The sequence below is a fragment of the Camelus ferus genome, chromosome 6, assembly GCF_009834535.1.
Source record: "Camelus ferus isolate YT-003-E chromosome 6, BCGSAC_Cfer_1.0, whole genome shotgun sequence".
NCBI classification, from domain to species: Eukaryota; Metazoa; Chordata; class Mammalia; order Artiodactyla; family Camelidae; genus Camelus; species Camelus ferus.
Window position 1 is genome coordinate 64,284,294 of NC_045701.1, and position 16,245 is coordinate 64,300,538.

At 34.8% G+C, this 16,245-nt stretch overlaps 1 protein-coding gene across 9 annotated transcripts in view; it reads left to right on the forward strand.

The window, feature by feature from the left end:
• GPHN (gephyrin) overlaps positions 1–16,245 on the forward strand; it is a 425,260-nt gene that overhangs the window by 325,921 nt on the left and 83,094 nt on the right. For all 9 annotated transcript variants that reach the window (XM_032482212.1, XM_032482207.1, XM_032482209.1 and 6 more), the window contains 2 exons: positions 888–1,025; positions 12,192–12,284. In XM_032482212.1, the coding sequence (XP_032338103.1) occupies positions 888–1,025; positions 12,192–12,284 (231 nt within the window). The remainder of the gene's footprint in view (positions 1–887; positions 1,026–12,191; positions 12,285–16,245) is intronic.

The following is a 16,245-nucleotide window of genomic DNA, read 5'->3' on the forward strand; positions in this document are numbered from 1 at the left end:
CACCAAGGTCTTGTATTAATCACTGGGTGAATGGAGTTGCTGAGACTGGAATTGCTAGAGAATAAGACATCATGTGGGTAGGATAGGAGGGTGGGGAGTCAAGAGTTTTGATTTTGAATATGTTCGGTTTGAATTGCCTTTTGCACATTCAAGTACACGTTTGATAATTTTTAAGTTTGTAGGTATATATACTCTTACCCACCAGCTATCTGGATGACATGCACATCTAAAGTTGAAGTTAGAGGTTGGGACTGGAGATATAAAATTAGGAGTTTTAGGGTATGGGTGATATTAAAGCTGTAAGACTAGATGAGGTTAGAGTTATAGAAAACAATCTTTTTCTATGACTTTTTTAGAGGAGAGAAAAATGTCTTATGAAATTCTGAATAAATTCAAGTTTATGTATTTCATTTCATTAACAAACTCATTAAGTGTTCAGAGTTTAGTACAGTAGTTGTAAGACATGGACTCTGAAGCCAGGCTACCTAGGTTTGAATCCTGGCTCTTCTGTTTCTAGCTTTATGATTTAGGCCAAGTTATGTACACTTCTCTTTCCTCGTCTGGAAGTAAGGATAATTTTGACACCTCCCTGTAGGTTGTTGTGAAAATTAATTAGAATAGCGCCATGATACATGGTAAGCACTCAAAAATGATTAGCCAATATCATCATTAAATTTCACCAACTTTTGACACACGTTGTAACATTGCTGACTTGATTTAATGTTCCACCAAAGCAGGCTATATTTTGGAAGGAAGAGAAAATTTCTCACCTTGTAATCTTCATGTCTGGACATATGAAATTGAGAGTTGTTGATATTTATAAGCCTTTCCCACTTTTTAATCAGTGCTTCAGCATCATAGTCTTAGTTAATTATCTTCTTGTTTAGGTCACAGTGCTGTGGATATCACCAAGGTGGCGAGAAGACACCGCATGTCTCCTTTCCCTCTCACATCTATGGACAAAGCTTTTATCACAGTCCTGGAGATGACTCCGGTGCTTGGGACAGAAATCATCAACTACCGAGGTACTATTACATTTGCTCATTGCCTTTTACTTTCTGGTTTTTTTCCAAGTAAGATTCATATAACATTAATACACAGTTTTCCTGAAATGTTATTACCCATTATCAGAATTATTATCATCAGTCTTTTTGTTTCTTATTCTACTCAACTCTAAGATCAGTCTTACTGGTATACAGAGTAAAATACCATTAATCTTCCTTTACATTTAAAAAAAAAGAAAAGAAAAAAGTCAACTGTTTCTCCTGTTCATCAAAATACCAATAGTCTAAACTTAAGAGAGGGCTCTTAGCTACAAGTAAAGTACTATGCATAGATGCCTTTTATTAGAAGCTGCCTTAAATCTCTTTGAAGAAAGGTAGGATATTAAACAATACCCTAAAAGACAAGAATCCAGTAACAGTCTGTCCCTTGCATGTATCAGGCTTATCTCCAGAGCTCCTTTGCCATTTAGGATAGAAAGTCACCTGGCTTTTGTTACCATAGAAGTCCTTTCTGAAAAAAAGGAAGAGGAATAAGATGTTCTGTAGACTGGATTTATTCATTCTTCATTGATCTAATAAAACCTACCACATGGCAAAAAGAAAGAAAGAAAAGGAGGGAAGGAAGGAAGGAAGGAAGGAAGAGAAGGCTGTCAGTACTGAGTGAGGGAAACAGTTAACTATGAGTCTGTCTTATGTCCTTTCTGACAGAAATTGGCGCTAATGTGTCTCGTAATTGTTTTCCTTTGTGGAAATCATGTTTTTAAATGTAAAAGGTAAAAACCACATTAATTGATCTATGGATCACTGAGCAACCAGTCTGATCTTAGTTTTTCTGCTTCATCTGTCTTCTCACTTTCTGCTCTTAGTTTAGTAGCACGTTGAGATCAGCTTGTGGAAAGATACTGGAGAGGTGGCAGTGTTCTCCAGTGTTTTCCATTTTTAATCAACTACTTCCCTTTCTAAAAATGCAGTACAGATAGATGTGTTTAGTGCAATCTGAGTAAAATATTGTTTCCTGGTTGTTTTTATTATGCAAATAAAAATAATACAAAAAGATTGATTTTACAAATAAAGGACTTAATTCTTAGATCATAAAATATTCCAATTTCAGTGAATATTAGAGAGCGTCTATACAAACACCCTAAGTTTTCTGCAAGAAAGCTCAGACTCAAATAGAACAGCAGAAAAGGGTTAGGATAAAGACTCAAAACTTAACATTCTTCTTTTTACTACGTGGTAGCACTCTTTTTCCAGTATTAAAATATAAAAAATAATAGTAGGTAAAATAACAAATTAAAAAGCCTAAAACTAGTGAAATATTAAATGACAAATTCTAGCTCTTTAGTCCCTGGCTCTAGTTAGACAAAAATTATTTTTATATACTTTACACCTACCCTACATCTTTGACTTACATTCTTTTAAATATGCATATCATTAGTCTTAAACCTTTTCTTTTGTTTCTGTTTTACTCCTCATTAAAAGAAATAAAGATAATAAAACTGACTAGAGTGGGGAGTTAGTTAGGAATTAACTACATGATTTCAGAAATCAATTTTAATGAAATAGATTTCTTTCTTTTATTAAGTACAACTATTTAGATATTTTTATATCACACAACAGTAAGAGATTTTCAGAAAATATGAATGTAAAGTTAAGTTGGAAAAAAATTAATAATACTTTGCCTGTTACAGAATAAATTAACCATCCCCAGCTTCTTGTAATCAGAGTAGTTTCCCTTAATGTCAGTCCTTAGAAAAATCCCACTGTGATGCCAAGTCACATTTAGACAGAGATTCCAGTCCTTTTAAGGAAAGAACAGAGTTGGAAATGGCCATTTCTGTTTCTCCTCTAGAAAAAAAAAATATTACTGTCAGATGGGTTCTCTTTTTCCTTTGTGTGTCTGTTTCCCCTTCATTTGGTCATCAAATGAGTTGTCCCTCATAAATAAGCAAAGTGTGCATAGATGATTAATTTCCTTGTCAAGTGTTTCCACACATGATGATAAAAAAATAATGGTTTGGTTTGTATTCAACCTGTGAGTTGGATCAAACTCAAATTTTAATGCAAAAGAGTATTATAATTAAATCTCCTAGGCACTTCAGTTAGGTGTTTAGAAAACATACCATATATAGAAATACAATTCAATTTGCCCAACAAATATTTATTAAACATCTACTAAATATCAGGCACTATGTGAAGTCCTGGTTATATAAAGATGAACAAGACAAACTCCTGCCTCATAGATCTCACTTTGTGTACTGCAGGAGGGACAGGTGAACAATGCAGTACTTGTCTCCTTCAGTGGCTCTTTTGTTAGCTTGCCTTTCTTTGTCAGTTCCTTGAATATGAACTTTTCTTTAGAGTATTTGTCTTCGGCCCTTTTCAAATCACACATTTGAAACTTCATGCATACCAGCGGTTTCAATTACCACCTATTAAGTGATCTCTAAATCTATCTTTGCCCAGACCTTGCCTGAACTCCAAACTCATACAACAAATGTATACCTGCTACTAGTAAATTGAATACGACCAATACTAAACATTTTCTGTATCTCTGCAACACTTGTTGTAGATGTAGACGTCCTTCTTGAATCTATCCCTTGTTTGCCATCCCCACTGCTATCATTTGAACTTAGGTCTTTATTAACTTCCTGGATTGTTGTAACAAGCTTCCCTCCTCCAATTATCATCCCCCTATCCATTCTCCAATTTGATATCAAAATAATCTATGCAAATGGAAAATTTGATGTTAATACTCCTGCATACAGCTCTTCAGTAGTCTTGCTCATAACCTCCAGATAAAATCCAAACTCCTTGATATGTCATATAAGGCCTTTTATAGTCTAATTTCTTTCTCCTTTTTTAGTTTATTCTCTTTGTTCTTTCTCATCAAAACTTTCTTTTCCTTAAACTAGCCATGCTGTTTCTTACCTCTTATTCTCTTACCTACAGGCCTTTGACTATACTGTCTTTTGCTTGGAACAATTTTATCCTACCTCTCTGCTTGGCTGCTATATGTTCTTTTTTTCCAGCTTCATTGACGTATAATTAATGAATTTAAATTATATATATTTAAAGTGTAGAACATGATAATTTAATATACATATACATTGTGAAATAAATACCACAGTCAAGCTAATTAATACATCTGTTACCTCATAGTTACCGTGTGTGTGGTGAGAACACTTAAGATTTACTCTCAGTAACTTTCAAGTATGAAGTACAACATCGTTGACTATAGTCACCATACTGTACATTAGATCCCCAGAACGTATTCATCTTGTAAATGAAAATTTGTACCCTTTAACCAACATACCCCCTCCCTCTCCCCCTCCCCCACCATACGTGCATGTTTTTGAAGAAGCTTCTCCTCCATGAAGACATTCCTGATGTCCACTTCCCCCTTTCCCTAGCTGGGTTGAGTCCTTCCTCCATGTCCCTATAGCACTTTGTTCATATGTTTTGTAATAGAACAGATTGACATATTTGATCACTCTCTGTTATAATTCCTTAATAAATAACATGGGTATAAAAAGCAGAGTGATCTAAGTGTGAATCACTATAAATTGGATTGTCATGAGTCAAATATGACCTATAATTCTCTTACTGAAGGTAAGAATTTTCTCCCCAGAAAAAGGATTAGAAACTCATCCTTGCGATACTTAAATGTTGTCTTTACCAAGGATGTTTGCATTTTAATGAGCAGAACTTCATAGTTCATTTTGATTTCAGCTAGCTACACCTCTAACTAATGAATTTTATCTTTCAATCACTGAGTAGGAAAATATGGGGGGGTGAGGAGGACTGAAAAGCCTTCACAGTTCTCTAAAATCCCAAATATTTTGCCTCTGCAGATCATCTGACCCCTACAATTATAGAAGCCTTTAAAAGAAAGCCCATGTTTCCTGAGGCAGGTCCAGAACAGCTGAATCTGTGAATCAGTTTGCAACTATAACATCTCTAAAATTATTTTTTATATGTCTGTGAAGGTTCAACAATAATCCCAGAAAACTAAGGATAAATCATATATACTAAGATGCTGAAAGTGATTGCTCTCAAGGTCATAGACATAGGGTAACTCTGTGAAGGAATTTTAGAGTATAGTATGTGAAATACTTAGACTATTACAGTAAGAAGGTAAGTTGGATATCAAGTAGTCTCTCTTACTTTATAGACGAGGGAACTTAGGACCGAAGAAGTGTAATAATGTTCTTAAAGTTAGACGAGTAGTTATATTACAAACAACTAGAACCTAGGATTCTTGACTGCTGCTCTGCTTGTTCAGTTCATTATAGTACAATACATCTCAAGTCAGTTTGAAAATTATTCTTCTAAAGCAAGTGCCTAGATGTGCATGTGTGTGTAAAGTGTATTGTTTGTTTTAATCTGTTTTGACTACAGATGAATTTTCTGTTGTCTTTAGTCTGTCCTTTTTCATATCTACTATTTTAAGCTACTATATCTGCAAGCAAGGCCTTTAATGAGCAAGTGATTCACTGACTATAAACAGATTCCTTTGGCTTCTTGGGCGAGGTATACCAATGGAAGATAATATTTGTAAGACTACCATTTATGATTCATCTTCTTTGCTTATAAAGTGCATGATATGAATAAATTACAAATTCATATTTGGTATAGTACTGGCCACTGTAAGTCAGATTAAAATATTCTGGAATTCCCAATTTTTTTCCAGTTAACAATGGAAAAACTATGACCTTTGAATAGAAAGGATTCTGCTTTCTTAGGCACATTATTTTAGATTATAAGCTCTAGGCTTTTTTCTGAGATTTCATTACCAAAGACTTTAGTATCTCTAATCTGGGTCCTGTGTATTTCCACAAAAGACTTAAGCAATTCTAGTCAAGGAACCTTTAAGTTTTGCTGAACTGAGTTTAAAGCAGTGAAGTATCCCTTTTAGAATACTGGCCATAGCAGAGGTACTTCTCCCTGTCTCTAACTCAAAGTGAGATATATTTATACGTTAAAAAAAAAAACAGAAGATATATATAGATATATATATGGAAATATATAATGGTATGCATAGAAGGAAGTATGAAATAGAAAGATTAGTCTACCTGGTTATGACATTGGGAGATAATTAGGCCATTGTTACAGGTCTGATTCCTTTGTAAGTTAATTTTACTCAATTATGTAACTATAAAAATAACTTCCCACACAAGGGGGCTTCATGAGTACCTAAGTTACTGCTGCCTGGCTCCCTTTCTAAAATGACATGCCCGAAGTTTATTCAATACTATTACTCGGGCTCCACCTATGGGTAAAGAGAAGAAATGGTTTAACATCTATGTCAGTATTTATATGTATACAAGGGAGACTGCCCCCTGCGATGAAGTAATTTGCAGCACTAATACACATTCTTTAAGTTCTCAAATAAATCATCCTTTGCTTTTGGTGTCATATTCAAGAAATCATTGCCAAATCCAATGTCTTAAAGCCTTTCCTCTATGTTTTTCTCTAAGAGTTTTACATTTGGGTCTTTAATCCATTTTGAGTCAAATTTTGCATATGGTGGGAGATAAGAGCCCAGTTCATTCTTTTGCATCTGGCTATGCAGTTTTCCCAACACTGTTTGTTGACAAGACTATCCCTTCACCTTTGGGTGACCTTGACACCCTTATCAAAGATCATTTAACTATATAAAAGAGTGTTTATTTCTGGGCTCTCTATTCCATTTGTATTAGATAGAGTTCTCCAGAGAAACAGAACCAATAGAATATATATAAGAAGAGATTTATTGTGAGGAATTGGCTCACATGATTATAGAGGCTGAGAAGTCTCATGCTCTGCCGTCTGCAAGCTGGAGACCCAGGAAAGCCAGTGTTATCATTCCAGTCCAAGTCTGAGGTATGCAAACCAAAGGAGATAATGGTGTAAATCCCATCTAAGGGCAGGAGAAGATCAGTGTCCCAGATCAAACAGGCAGACAGGAAGCAAAAGGGGCAAGTATTTTCATCTGCCTTTTGTTTTATTCAGACACTCAACAGACAGAATGATCCCAGCCACGATGGAGAGTATACTCTATTGATCCCACCAATTCAAATGCTAATCTCATCTAGAAAAACTCTCATAGACACACCCCAAAATAATGTTTAAGCTGGGTACTCCATGGCCAGTCAAGATAACACATAAAATGAGCCAGCACACCGTTGATCTATTTGTCTGTCTTTATGCCAGTACTACACTGTTTAGATTACTGTAGCTTTGTAATATGTTATGAAATCAGGAAGTGTGAGTCTTACAACTTTGCTTTTTTCAAAATTGTTTTGGCTGCTTAGGATCTCTTGAGATTCCATATGAATTTTAGAATGAATTTTTCTATTTCTTCAAAAAGTGCCATTTGCATTTTGACTGAGATTGCATTGAATCTATAGTTGTCTTTGGGTAGTATGGGCACTAAGAATATTACGTCTTCCAATCCATGAAGAAAGGATGTCTTTCCAATTATTTATATCTTCTTTCTTTTAGGAATGTTTTATAGTTTCCATTAGTACCTCATTCTTTTTTATGGCCAAGTAATAGTTCGTTGTGTATATATACATTTTATTTATCCCTCATCAGTTGATGGATTGATGGATTATTTCCATCTTTTGACTATTATGAATAATGCTGCAGCTAGTATTTGTGTACAGGTGTTTTTGTGTAGACATATGTTTTCATTTCTCTTGGATTTGTCCTTGCCTTTTAAGAAGAACTGAATTTAAATAATAGCAAAGACTGCTCTAGAAGTCCAGGCTACTAAAAGGCATTTTGAATATAACCTATATTTGTTGGTTTGATTAGACATAAAAGAAAGAAAAATACAGTTCTCTTTCTTTAGAAACTTAAGAAATTTCATTTCCTTCCTTAGTCCTGATCATTAACTTACTCATTCGTTAACTCAGTCATTCAACATTTACTGGGTGCTTTTTAAGTACCAAGCACTATGCTTAGTAATGGAGATACAAGGATGAGTGAGATATACTGTGACAACAAGGAATTCACAACCTGATGGAGAAGTCAAGATATTTCACAAACCGTAATGTAATGTGAAAAGTGTAAGATAACAAATGGATGCAAATATTTTGAGAATATAAAGGCTAAGTAAAATCTCTCCAAACCATTTTATATCTTGTCACTAGGCAAGTTCCTAAAAAGTAGAACTCATGATCTCTGAAAAGACTTAAATGCTGCTGGGAGGTTAGCTTGAAATCATTACCCTCCTTAAAAATCCTTCACTGAATTCCCATTTTCACAAGATTAAGTTTAAAATCCCTTGATCCTGCTTCTATTCTCTAAAATGCTCTCCCTGTCCTACTTAGTTCTTACCTATCCTTTAAAACTCAGCTTAGGTGTCATTTCATCTAGGAAAATTTTCTTGATGTTCCACAAATTCTTGGTTAGGTGATTTCTGTGCCTCCCATATTACCCTGATCATATATCTGTCACTGTCTATATCATACTATCTTATAATCATCTCTTCATCTCTCCATATTCCCCTTTCTCACACAGACTATACATTTCAATTCCTTGAAGCAATCAGCCAGATCTTACTAGTATTTTTGTCCCCAGAGTCTAGCATATAGAAGGTTCCCAGTGTTTGAGGAATGGACAAATAAATTAGTCAATGAACTAAATTTCCTTGGTTAGAGACAAGACCAAAGACATGACATCTGAGCTGAAACTTGAAGGTTGTCTGAGATTCACTGGGGAGAGAAAAGAGGGAAAAAAAAATGCATTCCTGTCCAAGACAATGTTATCTGTAAAGGAACAGAAATAAGAAAAAGCCCACCATGTTTAAGATGTGGCAAATCACTCTCTGTATCAGAAACTGGACACTTGTCAGAAGTAAAGCTCAGTGTCAGCATAAATGTTTCCCATATTAAGCAAGGAAAGTCTTATGCCAGCATTACAGAATTCTTATAATAGGGTCTGTGTATTATTTTGTAGTCTAATGAAACTTGAGTGGATTGTGGCATTTAAATAACTCACTTGTTCCTTGTCATATGTATATCTTCTCTATCCAGAGTTATCATTTGAGCCTCCTCAGATTTGAGGGCTTTTTTTAGTGTTTATGTGTATGATAGTATGGGGGAAGGAGAGCAATTATTACTAGAAACTTACAGAACACAGTTCTTACTTTAGTTTCCACAATCTAATTTCATCAAATTATGACTGAGTAGACTCTGTACCTTAGGCACCCTGCAGAATGAAATTGTACAATAAGATATATGAGTTACTAAGGCATTGAAGAGAGAAATCAAGTCAGATGATACTTTCTCTAAAGTGGCTGTCAGTAAGACCTTGGTCAACTTCTTCTACTTCCTTGAGTCCAAATCTTGCAAAAGCAGAAGATAATCAGTACTCCTGTATTTGGAGCATTATGTTAAGCCACAGTCATATCTACAACTGTCAACAGTCTTTCAAACTTAGCATACTAAGTGCTCAACCTCTTTCTTCCTGAAATATAGGAATAAGAAGAGCCATGATGAGCATGTATCACTTTTCTTGAACTCCCTGGCAAAGACTTAGGGAGGAAAAATAACCTGTACCGTTGATGCTTATGCCAGCACTTCATTGTAGTTTTTTGTGGTGGTGGTAATGTATACATAAAATGAGATTTACCATTTTAATCATGTTTAACTGTACAGTTCAATGGCATTGAAATACATTTACATAGTTCTGCAGCTATCACCACCATATATCTTCAAAACTATCTCCCCAAATTGAAACTCCATACTCAGTGACTCCCTATTCCCTTCTCTCCACAGCCCATGGCAACCACTATTCTACATTTTGACTATGATTTTGATTTTGAACATTCTTATTACCTCATATAAGTGGAATCATACAATATTTGTCCTTCTGTGACTAGCTTATTTCACTTAATTTTTACTTATTTCATAATGTCTTCAAATTTAGTCCATATTATAGCATATGTCAGAATTTCCTTCCTTTTTAAGGTGGAATAATAATCCTATATGTATGTGCCATATTTTATTTATCCACTCATCCATCAGTGGGCACTTGGGTTACTTCCACTTTTTGACTACTGTGAATAATGCTGTTATAAACATGGGTGCACAAATATTGTTCAACTCTCTGCTATTAATTCTTTTGAATATATACCTATAAGTAGAATTGCTGGATATGGTAATTCTATGTGAAATTTTTGGAAGAATCACCTTGTAGCTTTTTTAGATCTCAAGGAAATAGAGGAAGAGCAGTACATAGAAGGAACATGAATGGTAGTAGCTGTTGCCAATTGTAATAAGGATTGAAGTTCTGAGATCTAAATTTCAATCCTACTTCAGCCACCTATGAAATATATGACTTTGGGTAAGTGACTTACCCTGCTTAAACTTCTCTTTATTCATCTGTAAAATGAATTTAATAATGCTTTGCTAGATTTTTGTGAGGATTAAATGAGATTATATATATGATGTTACTTGGTAATTTATGAAATGCTATTTAAACATTTGCTAGATTAACTGGACCAGCTGCCAGAAAAACTCAGCCCTGGTACTATCTTTGATTATTAACCACTATTGCTGAGCTATTTCAAATCCCAGCAAAGCAAAGTCATTCTCTTAGGATCTGAGCTGGTATACAGCTTACATTTTCATTCTCCACCCCAGACCTAACTGGTATCAGGTAAGGCGCTACCACAGGAGATTTACTGTGATCCAGACAAATGCCATGGGGCTCACTACCAGGGACTATCTTTTAGCTTCAGGGTCATTTGGGAGTTAATGTTGTACATGTGAATCCAAACGAGACCTTTTGGTCCCACCACTTCCCTGGTCTTAAACAAAGTATGGTCCATAGCTCTAGGATAGCTCCAGAATAGCTTCAACCTCGTGAGAATACCTGCAGCTAGGGTGTGCTAAGAAGTTCTCTCTTCCAGTTCAGGTGTCACTCCCCTAAGAGAGAAGAGTCAATGCCACTATCACTATGGATCAGAATACAAAATTTAAAATCTGTCTCTACTTACTTCTAGGTCCTAGGATCTGGAAACCAAAGGCCCTAGGTTAGGGCTAAGGAGAACAAAGCTAAAAGCAAAAAACAAACAAACAAAAAAGACTTACCCATTCAGCTCTGGAAACAATGGAATTTTATAAATCTATATAAAGGCTGTCATGTAAATCAAGTTCTGTATTACTTACAGTCTTTGCAGAGAAGCCTGATTTTTTCCCCTTCTCCTCTTCTTCCTTCTCTACGTCCTATTTATTATTCTGTTGCTTCTTTAAAATAACAAAAACAAAACAACAATAATAATAAAGATTTTTTTTTTTACTATTTTTTTTGAGTTATAATAAAGACAGATTCTGACTAGAAGATTTATAAAGAATTGGTCATGACTCTTGAAACATTCAGTCTTGTTGGTACTAGATCCAGCTCCTGAGCTGTAGCCAAATGTGATTGTCATCTGGAGTGGATGAATAGTGGTTTGAATAAGCACTTCACACAATAGATTACTGGCCCTCTTCTTATAATCACAAATTTTTTTTAGGTTAATAAAGCCAGAATTTTGACTAAAATTAAATAGAATGATAAGGAAGCTCCTTCCTTTTCTTTACTTTTCTCTTTTTTGGGGGGAGGGAGGGAGGGTAATTAGGTTTATTTATTTATTTTTAATGGAGGTACTGGGGATTGAACACAGGACCTTGTGCATGCTAGGCAGTCTACCAATGAGCTATAACCACCCCCTATTACTTTTCTCTTGAGGAAAAAAATTTTTTATAAAAATTACATGTGATCATTGTAGAAAACCTGGAAATTTTCAGAAAAGTATAGCAAAAGGTATAAAAGTTATACATACTTGTAACATACTAAAATAAACAAATGCTTTATGTTTTCATGTCTGAGAATTTACTTTTTGAAGAAAATCATCTTTCGATTGTTAAAGGATTAATGACACATCAATTTGAATACATCTTTTATGACTGTGTAGCTACTCATATTCAGATAATCCCTGCAGACATTGCTATTAATTGACTGAATTTAATCTTCCATTTTAGACAGTAGGATGCATCTCTTCTTTCTGTCCCCTATTCCCTAGGATAGAAATCGGGAGATGTGACTAAGCCCTTATGCAAGCTTTGTCAGACAAGTACACATGTCCATCTTGTTTAAGACTGCCTGTTTAACCCATTGCACTCGACATTCATATTTTCCTTTCTCTTACAGATGGAATGGGGCGAGTCCTTGCCCAAGATGTATATGCAAAAGACAACCTACCCCCGTTCCCAGCATCAGTAAAAGATGGCTATGCTGTCCGAGGTAAATATTTTGGTTTGCTTGAGTATCAGCATACTCACACTGTATTTATTTTCTTCATATTTTTGGCTCAGTCACACACCTATTGACTGCTACATCTGTTTCCTGCTTGGCTGTCAAAATAATTTCACTCACAGATAACAATGTTAATCTACACCTATACATTTTCTGACACAATCTTGATTAAAACTTTTTAGTGAAAGTACTCTAGTTACTCAAAAATTCTTACTTATAAAGAAATATATAGAGATTGATAAAAACACTGTACCATAATTTATTCTTTCGGCCTCTACACATACCAGATAGCAGACAGTCTTGGTCTGGAAGTTTTCCAAATGTTTTCTAATTGGAAACATCTATGTGGTCCAAGAAAGAAGAGCAGATTCCCAACACAGGGATAAAGAGGGCAATTTTTTCTTCTGCTTTAAATGCAGACATCAACAAGGGCTTCACAGAAAGCAAGCATGAGGGAAGCCTGTAATTCCCTGGAAGATTCCATATTTCCAAGCTTTGAAGCCCCAGATGGTACCAGCAGCTCACACCTTCAGAGTTGCCGAGAATGTATAAAGCTCAAAAGCAAATACTGAATAGCATTTGCCTGCCTAAAGTCCAATCTAAGAACCCAAAATGAAAATGCAACTGAATTGCTTAGAAACAATTATTGGTTATTAACTCTAGGTCGATATCATATCAAGAAATGTCTAAAACCATATCCCAGTTTATCAGAGCTATTAAAAAGGCCAGTTCCCTTTTAATGGTCATTTATGGAGTCCCTTACTTGATTTTTTGGTTTGGTTTTTTTTTTAACTCTATCTAGCCTTTAAATAATTTATTCTTTCTTGTAATTGAATATATTCATTAATTGCCTCCATGTTCCATCACAATCTCTTAGCAATCTTTTTATGTTGGAGGCAGTAGAGCAAATGGTTAAAGTTACGGACTTTGAGCAAAGTAAGACTAATCTGGGTTCTATTGCCTGTTCCATCTATGTAACTTTGAGCAAATCACTTTAACTTTTTGACCCTTGGTTCTCTCATCTATAAAATAGTGATAATCTTACCAGTACTTATCCCAACAGGTTACTGTGAGCATTAAGCGAGACCACAGAAAGCCTTCAAGGAACTGGCACCAAAAAAAAAAGCACTCAATAGGCTCTTGTTTCTTATTCCCCAACTAAAATATGAATTCAGTTTGAACTTATAATTTGTAGCCATATAGGATTGCTATGAAATGACAAAGAATTCTTACTTCCAAAGTAGAACAAACAACTATAGCAGATGAAACACCAAAGGAACAAGAAAGTCTGTTTTTTACATACTTGGGAAAATATAGGAAGAGAAAATGAGAAAATAAATTATTTGAGGCAGAATTATTCTGAAATAGAATGTTGTTCTGTGATTTTTACATGAAGTAGTAGCAGCTCAATAAAAAGAAACTATTCTTCTTAGTTTTTTTAGTTAGCCCACATGAAACATAAAAGAGCCTTTCTGCTGCTATAGAATCTATCAGAGAAATTAATTATTCAGTATATCGTATCTTTTGTTTTAGAGTGATATTGTTTTTAGTTATTTCACAAACACACACAGATGTTTAGAATGGCATCTTATAGTATGAAAGGTTCAACAGGTAACCTACCATGCAGTTAATTCACATTATTTCTTTCCTGTGGTGTTGGTAGTTCTCTAGAATGTGGAACATATAACAGAGACATAACACATAACAGATAACCATCGTGGATATGGTTAAATTTCAAAGTGAGCATGGTTAGTGTGGGTGTATATATTATAAATAGAAATAATATATCATAATTAAGGCAGCCGAGGTTATCAGTGAACAAAGAGGCATGATTTTGGTCTTTTCTGTGATATAATAGCGCCCCCTGGCAGTGTTTTGGTGAAGAATATCCTTGAGGCTGTTGTGGCTCTCTCCCACTCCACTTCGCATACTGTCCTCTCTCCACTCGTCTTCCTTTATTCCCATTCCTTTCTCCCACTCCATTTATTCTCCCTGTTTTCCTTCTCCTCTGCCGTTGCCTTAGGCCTTCCGGTAATAACCAGTGGCACCTGTGAGTACTGCTAACCCTCTAGGTGTAGAGGTTACTAACTTGCTCTGGATCACTAAGCATTAGCCAATATCCTTCAGAAACACGTGGGATAAAACTCCAAACCAGTTGGAGGAACACTTGCTTTAAGGTATGTGGGTTGAAAAATCAAGACAGTAAAAAGTAGCTAAAGAAATAAGAAGTAGGAACACCTTTTTAAAAAATAAGAAAGAATAGAATACAAAGAAGACAGGAATCAAGTGGCAGTGATATAAATGATAGAAAGACCTGTAACCTAGTAAACCTAAAACTGCATTCAGGACGGAGTGAATTTGAAAGATAAAAGCAGATAAAAGAAATTGAAAGTAACATATTACCAATTAGAAGCAATGCAATAATTCTATTCATATTTCTAAAGCATTATTTTTCCCTTCACACTGATTAAGCTAATCATCTTGATACATTCACACCCTCCTATAGAGATGTGGGTGCCCAGTGTTTCACAATTTCTTCTTAGATGTTAATAAAGTCAAAAATATCTCAAAATACCGAGTTCAGTTTTCTTGAAAATGTTCAGTTTGAAAGGCATATCACTTCAGAATTAGTATTGGGATCATTTAGGAAAAGAGAAAATTATAAACAAGCCAGTAATTATTATGAGAACCATATGTAACCAAATTCTGGGAAAATATTGTAAGATAAATCCTTGCCATCTAAGTAAAGTAAATTTTTAAGTTTTTTTTTTCTTTTTTACATTCTGATTGAAGCACATGTTTATGGAAAATACAGAAAATTAAAAAGACCATTTTTAAGTTACCCATTATTTCACTATCTAGCTACTGTTAACATTTTGTTGTACTTCCTTTCGGTGGGTTAAAATGCATCCTAAAATTCAGTATAACCTTTTGATTTTGAGCTAGTTCTTAGTCTTTCACTAAAGTCATGTTCTAGGGTTTCTGTTTTGTCCATTTATATCCTGTTTGGCCATAGCTGGTTCTCCAAATCATTTGACAACCTACTGCTTTCTACTGGCAGACACTTTGGTTGAAGAAGAGAGCCTTATGATATGGGAGTATTACTTATATGAAGAGAGATAAGTTGGAATAATTACTTTTAGTTAATTCCAAGAAAACTTAAAATAGTGTATTTAAGGAAATAATACATCTTTCCCCAGTACTAACAGTAAATGGGCATTTTTCTCCTAGAAGGTGATGGTAAAAAATATAAAATGCCTTCTCATCCATCTGTCCTATTCCTAGTTCCCTGCTTTCCAGGCAACAGATTTAAAATTCCAAACAATTCACCTGATTTAATCCCGCAGTGTCACTGCAGTAAGTATTAATCCTGTTGTGCTACTCTTGTCAACTTCCTTTGCCCCCACCGTAAATGCTTTCTATAATGTTAATGTTACTACACATATAAATACTAACATTAAATAAATATATGTATATTATATTCTATAAATTCTATTGCCTGTCATCCATTCTTAGACATTTTGGTTCTGTAATTAGAGTAAACAAAGTCTTATTCCCTCTGCCTTATTCCTCTGTTGGACATATTTCCTAAGACCTCTGAAAGTTATACTATCTGTGTAGCCTCCATTTATTCAGCCCTCCATGGAAATGATGAGACTTTTATTATTGAAAATAACTGCATAGCTGTAAAGATTTCAAGAGATCAAAGAGAGCCCTCCTATGGCTGGAAAATGAAAATGAGGGATAATTCTGAGGCGAATGGCTTGGGAACGATCATTTTCTATACATTGCCATGATAAATAGTTATCTAATGGTATCAATTTTATATTAAATGATATAATCAGAAAACTTAAACAGGTGAGCAAGACTAAAAAGTGTTTCTGGACACTGAAAAAAGAGGGTGGAAACGGGAGCAGCTTCAGGGTCTAGCATTAAGCATTATGAATTA